Source organism: Octopus bimaculoides, chromosome 1 (genome assembly GCF_046866305.1).
Source record: "Octopus bimaculoides isolate indiv1 chromosome 1, ASM4686630v1, whole genome shotgun sequence".
NCBI classification, from domain to species: Eukaryota; Metazoa; Mollusca; class Cephalopoda; order Octopoda; family Octopodidae; genus Octopus; species Octopus bimaculoides.
In genome coordinates, this window is record NC_142928.1 from 105846557 (window position 1) to 105860609 (window position 14053).

At 38.0% G+C, this 14053-nt stretch overlaps 1 protein-coding gene across 3 annotated transcripts in view; it reads right to left on the reverse strand.

Annotated features, from left to right (window-relative positions):
• The window catches only part of LOC106871085 (centrosomal protein of 162 kDa), a 100608-nt gene that overhangs the window by 49029 nt on the left and 37526 nt on the right, over positions 1–14053 (reverse strand). For all 3 annotated transcript variants that reach the window (XM_089355290.1, XM_089355292.1, XM_089355282.1), the window contains 4 exons: positions 10977–11111; positions 3675–3905; positions 1884–1961; positions 686–786 (listed from right to left, as the gene is read on the reverse strand). In XM_089355290.1, coding sequence (XP_089211416.1) covers positions 686–786; positions 1884–1961; positions 3675–3905; positions 10977–11111 — 545 coding nt within the window. The remainder of the gene's footprint in view (positions 1–685; positions 787–1883; positions 1962–3674; positions 3906–10976; positions 11112–14053) is intronic.

A 14053-nucleotide genomic window follows, 5' to 3' on the forward strand; every position in this document is an offset into this window, starting at 1 on the left:
GACATTTCACTGCATGTCACAGGACCTGCTGTGGACAGTTGTGCAAGAGTTTGAGATTAACGGATAACTTCTGGCTGCCATGAAGTTTCTATGCAAATGCCCAAATGTCTGTATTCAGGTAAATGGTGAAAATTTAAATCTTTCAATGTGGGAATCAGACTCCAGTAGGGATACATATTATCACCTCTCCTTTCCATAATTTTTATGAACTAGGTTGATAAGTGTGTGTGTGTGTGTGTGTGCGCGCGCACGTGTTTATGTGTGTGTGTGTGTGCGTGCGTGTATGTATGTGTGTGTGCATGTGTGCGATCATCTTCATCATCATTATCATCATCTTTTCATGTCCATCTTCCACGCTGGTTTAAGTTGAACAATTTCGATTAACACAATCACCTGGTCTTTGGAGTGCTTTTACCAAAGGTTGCTCTGTTGTAAGCATTTACTGACCAGGCCCCTAGCCAGTAAATAACTCATATCTTGGGTTTCTCTGCATCCTACTGCAGTGACCTATAGGTTGTGGTTTCTTCCACCCGTTCTCCACCCCACCCCATTTCCAGTATCAGAAGTCCTGTAAAAGGCCATGGGCATTGCCTTTCTTCCTCCTCAAAGCATATATGTAAAGAAAACCAAAAGATGGGTTGTTATACATTAATGTTTAAAATAGCTGAGAAAAACGGTTACTCACAAATGATGCTGACACTGACGAAGCTGGTTCATTGTTGATGACAACAGGACTGAGATCAAAACCATAAATGTCTCCTACAGAATTCTCTGCTGATGATTTGGCTGAGGAATACAACAGAGACCAAAAATCTTTGAAACACAAACTATTGACTTAACAACATTTTTGTTAAATTCTATATTAGAGATGAACCCAGCCAAGCTACCAACTGAAATGTCTGATGATGCTCAAAGAAGCATCTCTGCTAGATAATTTTCATCTAAAATTTTAATGATATTCTTCTGTGTTTTTTATACATCTATATAAGAAACTTTATCAAGACAAATACCACAGCTGTATGATTTTCTAATGTGTATGTATGTTAAGTAAGACATACAGAATGCTATTTTGAAATAATACTGCTTCTGTCACTTAGAATAAATTTTTATCTGGCCTACCAACTACTTGTGACACCAGTGGTTTGTTAATCATTGTTTTTCTGTATCATTAGAGGTTAAATTGATCAAAGTATGTGGTTGCTAGTGGATGCTTGCTACTGATAATGTGCATATACACAGAAATTCAGATTTAGCTGGGGTACCACCTTGAAATATTCAACAATTCAACCCCAGTACATATTTTCTTAAGTCTGATACTTATTTCACAGGTTTCTTTTGCTGAACTAGTAAGTTACAGGGATGTAAACAAACTAACACAGTTATCAAGCAGTGAGAAAGAGACAGACACAAACATAAAGGTACATACACACATACGTACGTATGTACATACATACATACATACATATATGACAGGCTTCTTTCTGTTCTTGTCCACTAAATCCACTCATAAGACTTTAGTAGGCCCATGGCTATAGTAGAAGACACTTGTCTAAGGAACCACACAGTGGGACTAAATCCAAAATCATGTGGTTCGGAAGGAAACTTCTTCCACATAGCCTGAATCATTCTGATACGTTTTTTTTTCTTTTATTCATCCACTATATCTTTTTGATCTTTTTCAACATTGAAGTGAAGTAAAACTGTAGACCAAGACAATAGTCAAACCACTGAATTGTAAAATTTAAACCTGCTATTGCAAATAGCACACTGGGAGCACACTGCAGGCTAAGACTTACACTAATAAACTTTCACACTTGTTCTCTAAAGAATTATATGCGTTTAAAACACTAAAAGAATATGAAAATACTGAAAGAGAAATTTACCATTTGATTTTCTCTGATTTAATTCTGTTTTCTCTGATTCTTTCACTAGACTTTCATATGTATTGTTTTCTTTGGCCTCTGATAAAACAAACACAAATTATTAATTTAAAGAATGACGTCCCCAATTATTAGCCACAAGATTATCTACAGAATAAAAATGTGCAAATAAAATAACTCATATACTTTGTAGACTAAAATTAAATTCATTATGCAAAAACAGGAATACCTCAACTTAAACTTTTGACTGGTTCCAAAACATGACTTAACTCAATAATTGTGTAACACAAAAAAATCATTTTAAGAATTTTATTAGCTTATATCTTTTTTGATAAATAATTTTATTAGCTTATATCTTTTTTAATAAATGGTTTAAGAATTTTATTAGCTTATATCTTTTTTAATAAATGGTTTAAGAATTTTATTAGCTTATATCTTTTTTAATAAATGGTTTAAGAATTTTATTAGCTTATATCTTTTTTAATAAATGGTTTAAGAATTTTATTAGCTTATATCTTTTTTAATAAATGGTTTAAGAATTTTATTAGCTTATATCTTTTTTAATAAATGGTTTAAGAATTTTATTAGCTTATATCTTTTTTAATAAATGGTTTAAGAATTTTATTAGCTTATATCTTTTTTAATAAATAATTTTATTAGCTTATATCTTTTTTAATAAATAATTTTATTAGCTTATATCTTTTTTAATAAATAATTTTATTAGCTTATAACTTTTTTAATAAATAATTTTATTAGCTTATATCTTTTTTAATAAATGCTTGTAACTTTTTTAAATGATGGTTTGTACATATTTTCATGTGTATTTTATTTGATTTTCCACTTCAGTATTGATTTTCAGGTGCTTTTTTATTTTTATATTTTTATGCTTTTAAACATTTTCACTAAGCCCTTCATAAAGCCAGTTAAGTCAACTGAAGTTGAGGTTTATTTGATGTTAAGTCAAAAGTGACATAACTCAAAACAACATTAAATTGAGGCATACCTGTGTGTACGGTTTGTGTCAGGGTGCATGACTTAGTGGTTAGGGTATTTGGATAACGATCGTAAGATGATGAGTTCGATAACCGGCAGCATGTCGTGTCCTTGAGCAAGACATTTTATTTCACATTGCTCCAGTTCACTCAGCTGGCAAATATGAGTAATACCTGTATTTCAAAGGGCCAGCCTTATCATATCCTGCATCACACTGAATCTCTTTGAGAACTACATTAAAGGTACACATGTCTGTGGAGTGCTCAGTCACTTGTATGTTAATTTCACGAGCAGGTTGTTTCGTTCATAGGATCAACTGGAACCCTCATCATCATAACTGACAGAGTGCCAGAATATGTGTTATTTTTGTTTTTTTGTTTAGCAAAAAAACAAAATTATATTCTAATATAATGCTTAAATATCAATTCTGAGAAGGCTTAATGGCATTTCATCTGTCTCTATGTTCTGAGTTCAAATTCTGCCAAAGTCCAGTGGAACACTGGGGTCAATGTGATTGACTTGCCCCCAACTCTGAAATTGCTGGCGTTAAGCCAAAATTTGAAATCAATATTGATGATGACAATTTTTAAATGAGGTACAAAACCACAAATTTGTGGTTGGGGTATAGCACACTAAACTAACCAAGTATTTTACTGGTACTTTCTTTTATATAAATCACAAGATGAAAGGTAAAGTCTACCCCCATGATAAAGACAAGAATGTCCTACACTCTCATTCCTCTTCCATATAAAATGTAGGCCGTATGACTAAGAATAAAATCAATATAATTCTAATACTTACCAGTACTGAGAGTAGCATTTGGAATATATTCTTTAATATTATTATTAAGATGTGCATCACTAGAAAACTGAACAGAATCATCCACAAGATAGTGTGGCTGCTTTGCTTCCTCAACAACCAAATTATTTGGTGGAAGTATTTCATTAGCTGGAAGAGTTGATGACAAATTAATGTTGTGTAGAGCATTATGAAGCTCTTTGATTTCTTCATTAGTGACCGTTCCCTGAAATACTGAACAAATATGAAGAATATATATATATATATATATATATATATATATATATATATATATATATATCGGACCTTTACAGAGAGGAATCGCTCAGCCAGCTTCACAATCCCCTCTTCTGAAATAAGTAAAAGAATAAAAGAATATATATGCATATAGTATACAGAAAGGATTATAATACAAGCTGTGTAATCATGAAGGATGTCTGTGTATTCTAGTTATCAGTTGTATCCATGTAATATGTAGATGTTTTATTTCAAATGAGAAAATCACACAAGTTGAAATTCATGCTCAAGTATATTATTATTAAAATGATACAATATATTCCAGTCTTTGTTTTAATATATATCCATGTGTGTAATATATATATATATATATATATATATATACAAAGAGGAGGAAATAGCATCACATAATGTGGCGGACAACCTACGGGACAACCTGTCGAGGGCCACCTTGCTTCACCCACATCGGTACCTACCAAATCTACTCACAAGACTCTGGTCAGCCCGAGGCTATAGTAGAAGACACGTGCTCAAGGTGCCATGCAATGGGACTGAACCCAGAACCATGTGCTTAAGAAGCAAACTTCTTACCACACAACCATGCCTGTGCCTATGTATACAATACATCTATATATCTATCTATCTATGTATCTATTTATATATATATATATATATAAAGACATACACACAATTATATACTCATATACATGCATGTAAACAAATAAATAAAATAAAAGCTTGTATCTATATACATTGACATATATATAGGGAGTAAAAAAATAACGACATACAATATTCATACACAGACCCATATAGATATATAACCTGTTGTACAGATATTCATACATCATACACACATGCATGCACACACACACACACATACACACATAATGCATGCACACACATAAGCACACACGTGCAGGTGCACACACACATGCACGCATGCACACACACACACGCACGCACACACACACACACACACACAACACACACACACACACACAACACACACACACACACATACATACATAGTAACTACTTTATGTATAAGAGCAAAACCGTTGCTAGAAAAAATCATTGAAATGAGTCATTGATGATCCAATGCAATGTGTTGTATGATTCTTGAGCCCAGCCAAAGATTTGCTCATTTTATCACATAATGCACTGCTGTGCTGGCTGGCAGAGGGAACAGGTTCCACAGTATGAAGTCTTTTGACATGCTTTTTCAGTCCTCCAGCTGAAAGGCACACCTTTCCACAGGTTGCACATGTTCTGTTGTGAACAATAGGCGTCTCACAATTTATAAGGGATTGATTCCTGTGAGTTCTCTGTTAGCTGACCAAGCCTGCATGACTCAAGCATTTCCTCCCACGAATCGCACACATAAAAAGCAACATTCCTTCATTTTCCACAGGTTCATTCTTTCTAAGCCTTCTCTTGATCTTCTCGTGCTTCATTCTCTCTTTTTCAAACTTCGAACAACCACTGTGCACTCTTTTCCTCCATCCATTTTGGTTTTGTGCCTCCCTCTCCCAATCAACAACTGAAACCCCTCTCTGCATCAGAGCAATTCTAAGGCAGTCCTTGAACCTCATTTTGGGTTTGTGTGCTGGCCTTCTACCAATTTCCAGTGCACCACACAGCCATGCCTGCACTTCTACTCTTATGAAACTTTCCCCTTCTCTTCTACCAATATACTGTCCATATCCTCTCATATAGTCATATTCTTGTATCCTGAAATGCTCTGGCATCTTGTCAACATCCTCTCTACCTTCTTTCCAGTTACTCCCACTCTCGTTTATGCAATGTGGTGTAACCAAGTATTTCCTCTATAGCAAGACACTTGTGCTTGTCCCTCTATCATACTTTAGCCTCCCCAACATCTGGCATAAAAACACTATCACCCCACTCTTAAATACTTCACCCACTTGCCTTAATTGAGGGTTTTTATTCCTTTTTCTGTGTCTTTTCTTGTCTTGCAAGTTACATGGCAATTTCACTAGTGCCAGTGTCACAACAAAAAGCATCCAGTACACTCTGTGAAGTGGTTGGTGTAAGGAAGGGCAGCCAGCTGTAGAAACCATGCCAAAGTAAACACTGAAGTTCAATGCAGGCTTGGCATTTGACAGATCCTGTCAAATCTATGTCAGCATGGAAAGCAGTTTTTAATGATGATGATGATGACGACAACGACGACAGTGTGTGTGTGTGTGTGTGTGTGAGAGAGAGAGAGAGAGATGAGCAATGTTAAAACTTAGAATAGTTTTCAATAACAGTGGCACTTGTTACTAATAGAAGTGCACCCCAAGGTATTTATGATACAATAAACAATCCAGATAAACATTGTCCACTTTCACTCATTACAAGGCCTAGCAAGGACCAATAAGTGAGAGTCTATTTTCAGAATACCAGCTAAATTTCCCTCAAATCACACACAACCATTCAAAAAAATAACAGAAGATACATTAAACATTGTGGTTCTAAATATTGGGTTATCCGGAAAGTTTGTGCCGATTTATAGTAGCTTATCTTTCGACTTATTTTAGAACATGGTTGAGTCCATAAAATAGGATTTGACTACACCTCCATTTAGAGCACAGTTTAAGCTGTCTTTTCGTGGAAGAAGGTTTATGTTCCTATATCATCATCATCATCATCATCGTTTAACGTCCGCTTTCCATGCTAGCATGGGTTGGACGATTTGACTGAGGACTGGTGAAACCGGATGGCAACACCAGGCTCCAGTCTGATTTGGCAGAGTTTCTACAGCTGGATGCCCTTCCTAACGCCAACCACTCAGAGAGTGTAGTGGGTGCTTTTACGTGTCACCCGCACGAAAACGGCCACGCTCGAAATGGTGTCTTTTATGTGCCACCCGCACAAGCCAGTCCAGGGGCACTGGCAACGATCTCGCTCGAAAATCCTACAGGAGCCAGTCAGGCGGTACTGGCAACGGCCACGCTCAAAATGGTGCATCTCATGTGCCACCCGCACAAGAACCAGTCCAGGGGCACTGGCAACGATCTTACTTGGCTTGCCGGGTCTTCTCACGCACAGCCCATTTCCAAAGGTCTCGGTCCGTAGTCATCGCCTCGGTGAGGCCCAATGTACGAAGGTCTTGCCTCACCACCTCAGCCCAGGTCTTCCTGGGCCTACCTCTTCCACGGGTTCCCTCAACTGTTAGGGTGTGGCACTTTTTCACGCAGCTATCCTCCTCCATTCTCACCACATGTCCATACCAGCGCAATCGTCTCTCTTGCACGCCACAACTGATGCTTCTAATGTTCAGCTTTTCTCTCAAGATACTTACACTCTGACGGGTATTCACATTGACATTACACATCCAACGGAGCATACTGGCTTCATTCCTTGCGAGCTTACGTATGTCCTCAGCAGTTACAGCCCATGTTTCACTGCCATGTAGCATGGTTGTTCGTACGCATGCGTCATACAGTCTGCCTTTTACTCTGAGTGAGAGTCCCTTTGTCGCCAGCAGGGGTAAGAGCTCTCTAAACTTTGCCCAGGCTATTCTTATTCTAGCAGCTACACTTTCAGCGCACCCACCCCCACTACTAACTTGGTCGCCCAGATAGCGGAAGCTATCGACTACCTCTAGTTTTTCACCCTGGAATGAGATAGAAGTTGTTTCCTGTTTGTTTGCAGTCTTTATTGCACCTGAACATCTGCCACAAACAAAAACTAACTTGCTAGTTAACCTGCCTTTGATGTTGCTGCACCTCTTATGTGTCCATAGCTTGCACCGGGTACATCTTATAGAGTTACTACCTACTCCTTTTCTACATACTGAGCAGGGCCATCTACCTGAAGGGGTTTGTGTTTTATCTACCTTCCTACTTAGGATTTTGGTTTTAGCTAGGTTGACTCTAAGGCCCTTCAATTCTAGACCTTGCTTCCACACCTGAAACTTCTCCTCTAGTTCTGATAGTGACTCCGCAATTAGGGCAAGGTCATCAGCATAGAGGAGCTCCCAGGGGCAACCTGTCTTGAACTCCTCTGTGATTGCCTGGAGGACTATGGTAAATAATAGGGGGCTGAGGACGGAACCTTGGTGGACCCCTACCTCTACCCGGAATTCATTGCTGTACTCATTTCCAACCCTCACCTTACTGGCAGCATCTCTGTACATGGCTCGCACAGCTCTCACTAACCATTCTTCTATCCCAAGTTTCCTCATTGACCACCAGATAAGGGATCGGGGGACCCTGTCAAAGGCTTTCTCCATGTCAACGAAAGCCAGGTACAGAGGTTTATCCTTAGCTAGGTATTTCTCTTGCAACTGTCTCACTAGAAATAAGGCATCAGTAGTGCTTTTACCTGGCACGAACCCAAACTGCATCTCATCTAAATTGATTCGCTCCCTAATTAGTTGGGCTATGACCCTCTCTGTAACTTTCATAACCTGATCTAACAGCTTGATGCCTCTGTAATTATTTGTATCTAAAGCGTCCCCTTTACCTTTGTAGCAGTTGACTATGATGCTGCTACACCAGTCATAGGGTATGACTCCTTCGTGTATCACCTGGTTCGTAATACGGGTGACTAGGCTATAGCCAACACTGCCAGATATTTTGAGCATCTCTGCAGTGATTCCTGATGGGCCGGGGGCTTTCCCGGTCTTCATACTCTTAATTGCTTTATCTACCCTGGTACTATCAACTCGGATAGCTGGTCCCTCTATTGGGTCGACATAAGGCAGGCTCTCTTTCTCCCATTCATTCTCTTTATTAAGCAATCTATCGTAGTGGCATCTCCAGACCTCTTTCTTTGCATCCTCATTTAATGCAAGCGTACCATCATCCATGCGAACACATTTCTCTCCTACAACATCACTATTCTCTCTCCTACACTGTCTTGCAACCTGTGTTAATTCTGTGACCCTTTAAAATGGAAGATAAGAATGTACATTTTTGGCACTTGATGCTTTTCTTTTTCCGTAAAGGGAAAAATGCCTCATAAGCAACCAAAGAAGTATGCACAGTTTACAGTGATGTTTCTTTAACTGAAAGAACTGTACGGAAGTGGTTCGCAAGGTTCCAAGCTGGAGATTGTAGCCTTATTGATAAAGAGCGATTAGGCAGACCATCCACTACAGATGATGACCAAATCAAGTCATTAATTGAGAATAACCCACATTGCACAACCCAAGAATCGGCAGAAAACCCCAACCTATCAAAATCCATCATTCATGAGCACCTGGTAAAGCTTGGGTACACAAATCACTACGATGTTTGGGTACCACATGAGTTTTGAGTGAGATGAACCTTTTGGATTGCATTTCCATCTGTGAGTCGCTTTATAAATGGAATGCAAACGTGCCTTTTATAAAGCAAATTGTGACAGGTGATGAGAAATGGATTATCTACCAAAATGTTCAGAGAAAGCGATGCTGGAATAAGTGACATGAGCCACCGTTAGCCACCCCAAAAGTGGGTCTTCACCCTAAAAAAGTCTTGCTTTGTGTCTGGTGGGATTGGAAAGGAATTCTGTACTATGAGCTTCTCCCTAGTAACCAGACAATTAATTCTGAGAAATACTGCACACAACTGGATGAGTTAAAAGCAGCAATTCAAGAGAAACGTCCAGAATTGGCCAACAGGAAGGGTGTTGTTTTCCAACATGATAATGCAAGACCGCACGTTTCTTTGGGAACCAGACAAAAATTGCTGCAGCTTGGTTGGGATGTGTTACCCCCACCCTACATATTCACCAGATATTGCTCCTTCGGATTTCCACTTATTCAGGTCTCTGTAGAATAGTCTTAATGGTAAAAATTTAAATTCCTTGGATGACATAAAAAGATACCTTGATGAATTCTTTGCCATGAAACCACTTCAATTCTGAGAAGAAGGTATTTTCAAGTTAAAGGAAAGATGGAGACACTTTGTGCAACAAAATGGTTCATATTTGGTTGATTAAAATGTAATGGCAAGTATTTATTGACCTTTTTCTTGCCTTTACAAATTGGCATGGACTTTCCGGATAACCCAATATATAAACTGTCAAGATGGTCACAGCTGAAATACTTTTGATTGTAAGTCTGATCAATAAGAGCTAACCTGAAAATAAACAACAAAATGTGAATTACTTGTACTCAGTTACTTGTAAACAGTCCTGAGACATATTGCATGCAGTTGAATTTACATCAAGTCAACCTTGCAGATATTCTCCAAACTATATTCACTATGAGAGTTAAACTTGGCAATGCAAGCCAATGAAATACTAACCAATTTTACAGTATTTCTACTATTTACAACACTGATTTTGTCCACCCTGGGTATTTGTGGACAGCAAAGTTCACTTGACTATTGATTATTGACTATTAAGTATTTTGGGTGTGGCCAATGCATAACCATATCTAGCATTTCAATAACCTGTCAACTAGCTGTAATTCAGTAACTGAAACACATGAACTTTCTGGATTAATGCCCAACATCATCATCATCATTTAACGTCTGATTTCCATGCTGGCATGGGTTGGACGGTTTGACAGGAGCTGGCCAGCTGAAGAGCTACCTGGGCTCCATGTCTATTTTGGCATGGTTTCTATGGCTGGATGCCCTTCCTAACACCAACCATTCTACAGAGTGTACTGGGTGCTTCTACACAGCACTGATACAGGTGTGTTTACATGGCACCAGAAGCCACAAGCCCACAAGATTAGGAATGATCAGCTGGAGAGGGATGCAGGCGACATGCCTGTATGCAAGAACAACCATAATTTTACTTAGTTTGAAGTGCCTTCTCAAGCACAGCAAACTGCCAGGAGTCTTGGTCCTCTGTCATCCCCTCTGTGAAGCCCAGCATCTGAAGATCCTTTCTCACTACTTCATTCTATGTCTTCCTGGAGCTACCCCTTCCACATGCTCCCTCCATAAGTAGACATCAATTTTTTTCTAAAAATGATTTCTCAAGTAAAGCTAGTCACAGCAACATTTTAAAGATTTGTAGATTATGAAATTTCACATTTCAATGACAGCATGAAGTGACAAGAGTAAAAAAATCTATCATAATTTTAAAAACCAATTATTTCAAAAAATGTTTAAATACCTTGATTATCTTTTTGAGATGCTTGGTTTTCAGTTTTGTCTAAACCTTCTTTGGTTGCTGCTGGAGAAGTAACTTCAGCAGGAGCAGATGTCCCCGTTGTATTTAAAGAAGATCCCATTGAGTCAAGCAACATAACTAATAAAAATAAGAAGAAAAAAAAAATTATGAGAATTCAATATCTTCTTTTTTTCTTTTACCTGTTCCAGTCATTAGACTGTGGCCATTGTGGGGCACCATCTTGGAGGATTTTTAGTCAAATGAATCGACCCCGGTGCTTATTTTTTGTTAAGCCTGGTACTTATTCTATCAGTCTCTTTTTGCCAGACCACTAAGTTATGGAGTTGTAAACACAAGACTAGCTGTCAAGTGGTGAGGGGACAACAAACGCAAAGACACAAACATATATTAATAGGCACATGAGTGGCTATGTGGTAAGAAGCTTGCGTCCCAACCACATGGTTCCAGGTTCAGTCCCACTGCGTGGCACCTTGGGCAAGTGTCTTCTGCTATAGCTTCAGGACAGCCAAAACTTTGTGAGTGGATTTGGTAGACAAAAACTGAAAGAAGTGTATGTGTGTGTGTGTCCCTCTCCATTGCTTGACAACTGATGTCGGTGTGTTTACGTCCCCGTAACTTAGCAGTTCAGCAGAAGTGACCGACAGAATAAGTACTAGGCTTACAAAGAATAAGTCCTGGGGACAATTTGTTCGACTAAAGGCAGTGCTCCAGCATGGCCACAATCAAGTGACTTAAACAACTAAAAGAATATATATATATATATATATATATATATATATATATATATAGATAGATAGATAGATATGCAGGGCAGGGAATCGCCGATTAGTAATAAAATTAATAATTAACAATTTTGCCGGGTAGCTCAGTATGAAAAAACCTTTTCGGTAAAAACATTTATAATCATAAATATATAGGGATTGACAGTAACCTGCTTCTCCAACATATTGAGAATTCAGAAATAGCAGCCAAAGAACTACTGATTCCAAAACTACAAATTATTACTCTAAATTGATAGCGATATTTCTGATACACACAGAACAAAAAACAGTAGAGAAGAGTAAAAAAACCACTTGCCTTTGGTTAATTTAGTACGATCGTTTCACAGTTAAGAGTAAAGAATACTCTATTCTGATCTTCAGCTAAATATTCTAATAAATTTGTGTATCAGAAATATCGCTATCAATTTAGAGTAATAATTTGTAGTAATAATCAGTAGTTCTTTGGCTGCTATTTCTGAATTCTCAGTATGTTGGAGAAGCAGGTTACTGTCAATCCCTATATATTTATGATTATATATATATATATATATATATATATATATATATATATATATATATATATATATACAGGGTTGGCCAAAAGTCACCTGACAGTAAATCAAAACCATTTAATTCCAAGATTAAAACAAAAAATTATTTTATATGAGACTTCACTAATAAATAGACAAATGTTGAAAAACAAAATATGGTGATTTTAACTCAAAGCATTCAGTTATTAAACATTCATAATTGGAATGAATAAATAAAATTGAATATTAAGTATTTATGGAATGAACCCAGAACCATGTGGTTGGAAAGCAAGCTTCCTACCATACAGTCACATGATTTTGTTAAATTAGACACAAGACAATACATTTTTTTTCCATGGAGATTGGAAGACCTAGAGTTGACTGAACTGATCTTAGAATAATTCTGTCACTTATTGTATTGCCTGATAAAGATAAAGAAAAGTATAAAATAGACTACTGCATACTTTGTTTTTTATCAATAATACTTGTGTGAAACAAAATTATAAATAACATATATTTTTTAAGATGTTCAAGTATTAGCGCAGATATGGCTATTCGGTGAAAGTTTCATTAAAAAGTATCCATTTCTCTGGAATTTATGAGGCAACAAATCGGTAGGGTATTAAACTGTAGTTATATCTTTTTCAATAAAAGTTAACATTAACAGATTAGCATTGACTTCTGTTACATTTTCAAAGAATAAACGGATTAACAATTAACGAACTTAACTTTCTGGTTAACGGATTAATGATTAACAAAGTTAACTTTCAATTATCGATGTCCACCTTTGCATATATGTATATATGTATATATGTATATATATGGCCAATGCCAGTGTTGCATGTCCAGCCCATTTAAGAGAACCCTTGATGCGTCAGACGATATGATATGCTTGAGAAGACCTGTTGAGTCAAGTAAAACCAAAATTGTAGCTGTGGTTAGTGCCCCCTGACTGGCTCTCATTTTGGTTGCACATAAAATGCATCATCTGAACGTGGTCGATGCCAGTGACCTCTGACTGGCTCCCATGTTGGAGTCATGTAAAAAGCACCATCCGAACATGGCCAATGCCAGTGCCTCTTGACTGGCTCCTGTGCCAGTGGCACATAAAAAGCACTATCTAAACGTGATCAATGCTAGTGCCACCTGACTGGCTCCCGTACCAGTGGAACATAATAAGCACCATCCGAATGTGACTGATGCCAGTGGCCCCTGACTGGCTTCCATGTTGGTGGCACGTAAAAAGCACTATCTGAACGTGATCAATGTCAGGACCGCCTGACTGGTTCCCATACTGGTGACACGTAAAAAGCACCATCTGAATGTGGCTGATGCCAGTACCCCCTGATTGGCACCCATACTGGTGGCACATGAAAAGCACTATCTGAATGTGATCGATGCCAGGCCCACATGACTGGCTCCTGTGCCAGTGGCACGTAAAAAGCACTCACTACAGTCTTGGAGTGGTTGGCGTTAAGAAGTGCATCCAGCTGTAGAAACATTGCCAGATCAGGTTGGAGCCTGGTGCAGCCACTGGCTTTCCAGACCTCAGTCAAACTGTCCAATTCATGCCAGCATGGAAAACAGATGTTAAACGATGATGATGATGACAATGATGTGTGTGTGTGTGTGTGTGTGTGTCTGCGTTTGTCCCCCTCTGCCACTTGACAACTGGTGTCGGTTTGTTTACATCTCCACAACTTAGTGGTTCAGTAAAAAGAGAACAATAGAATAAGTATCTGGCTTTAAAAAAAATTCGGTGGTGTTC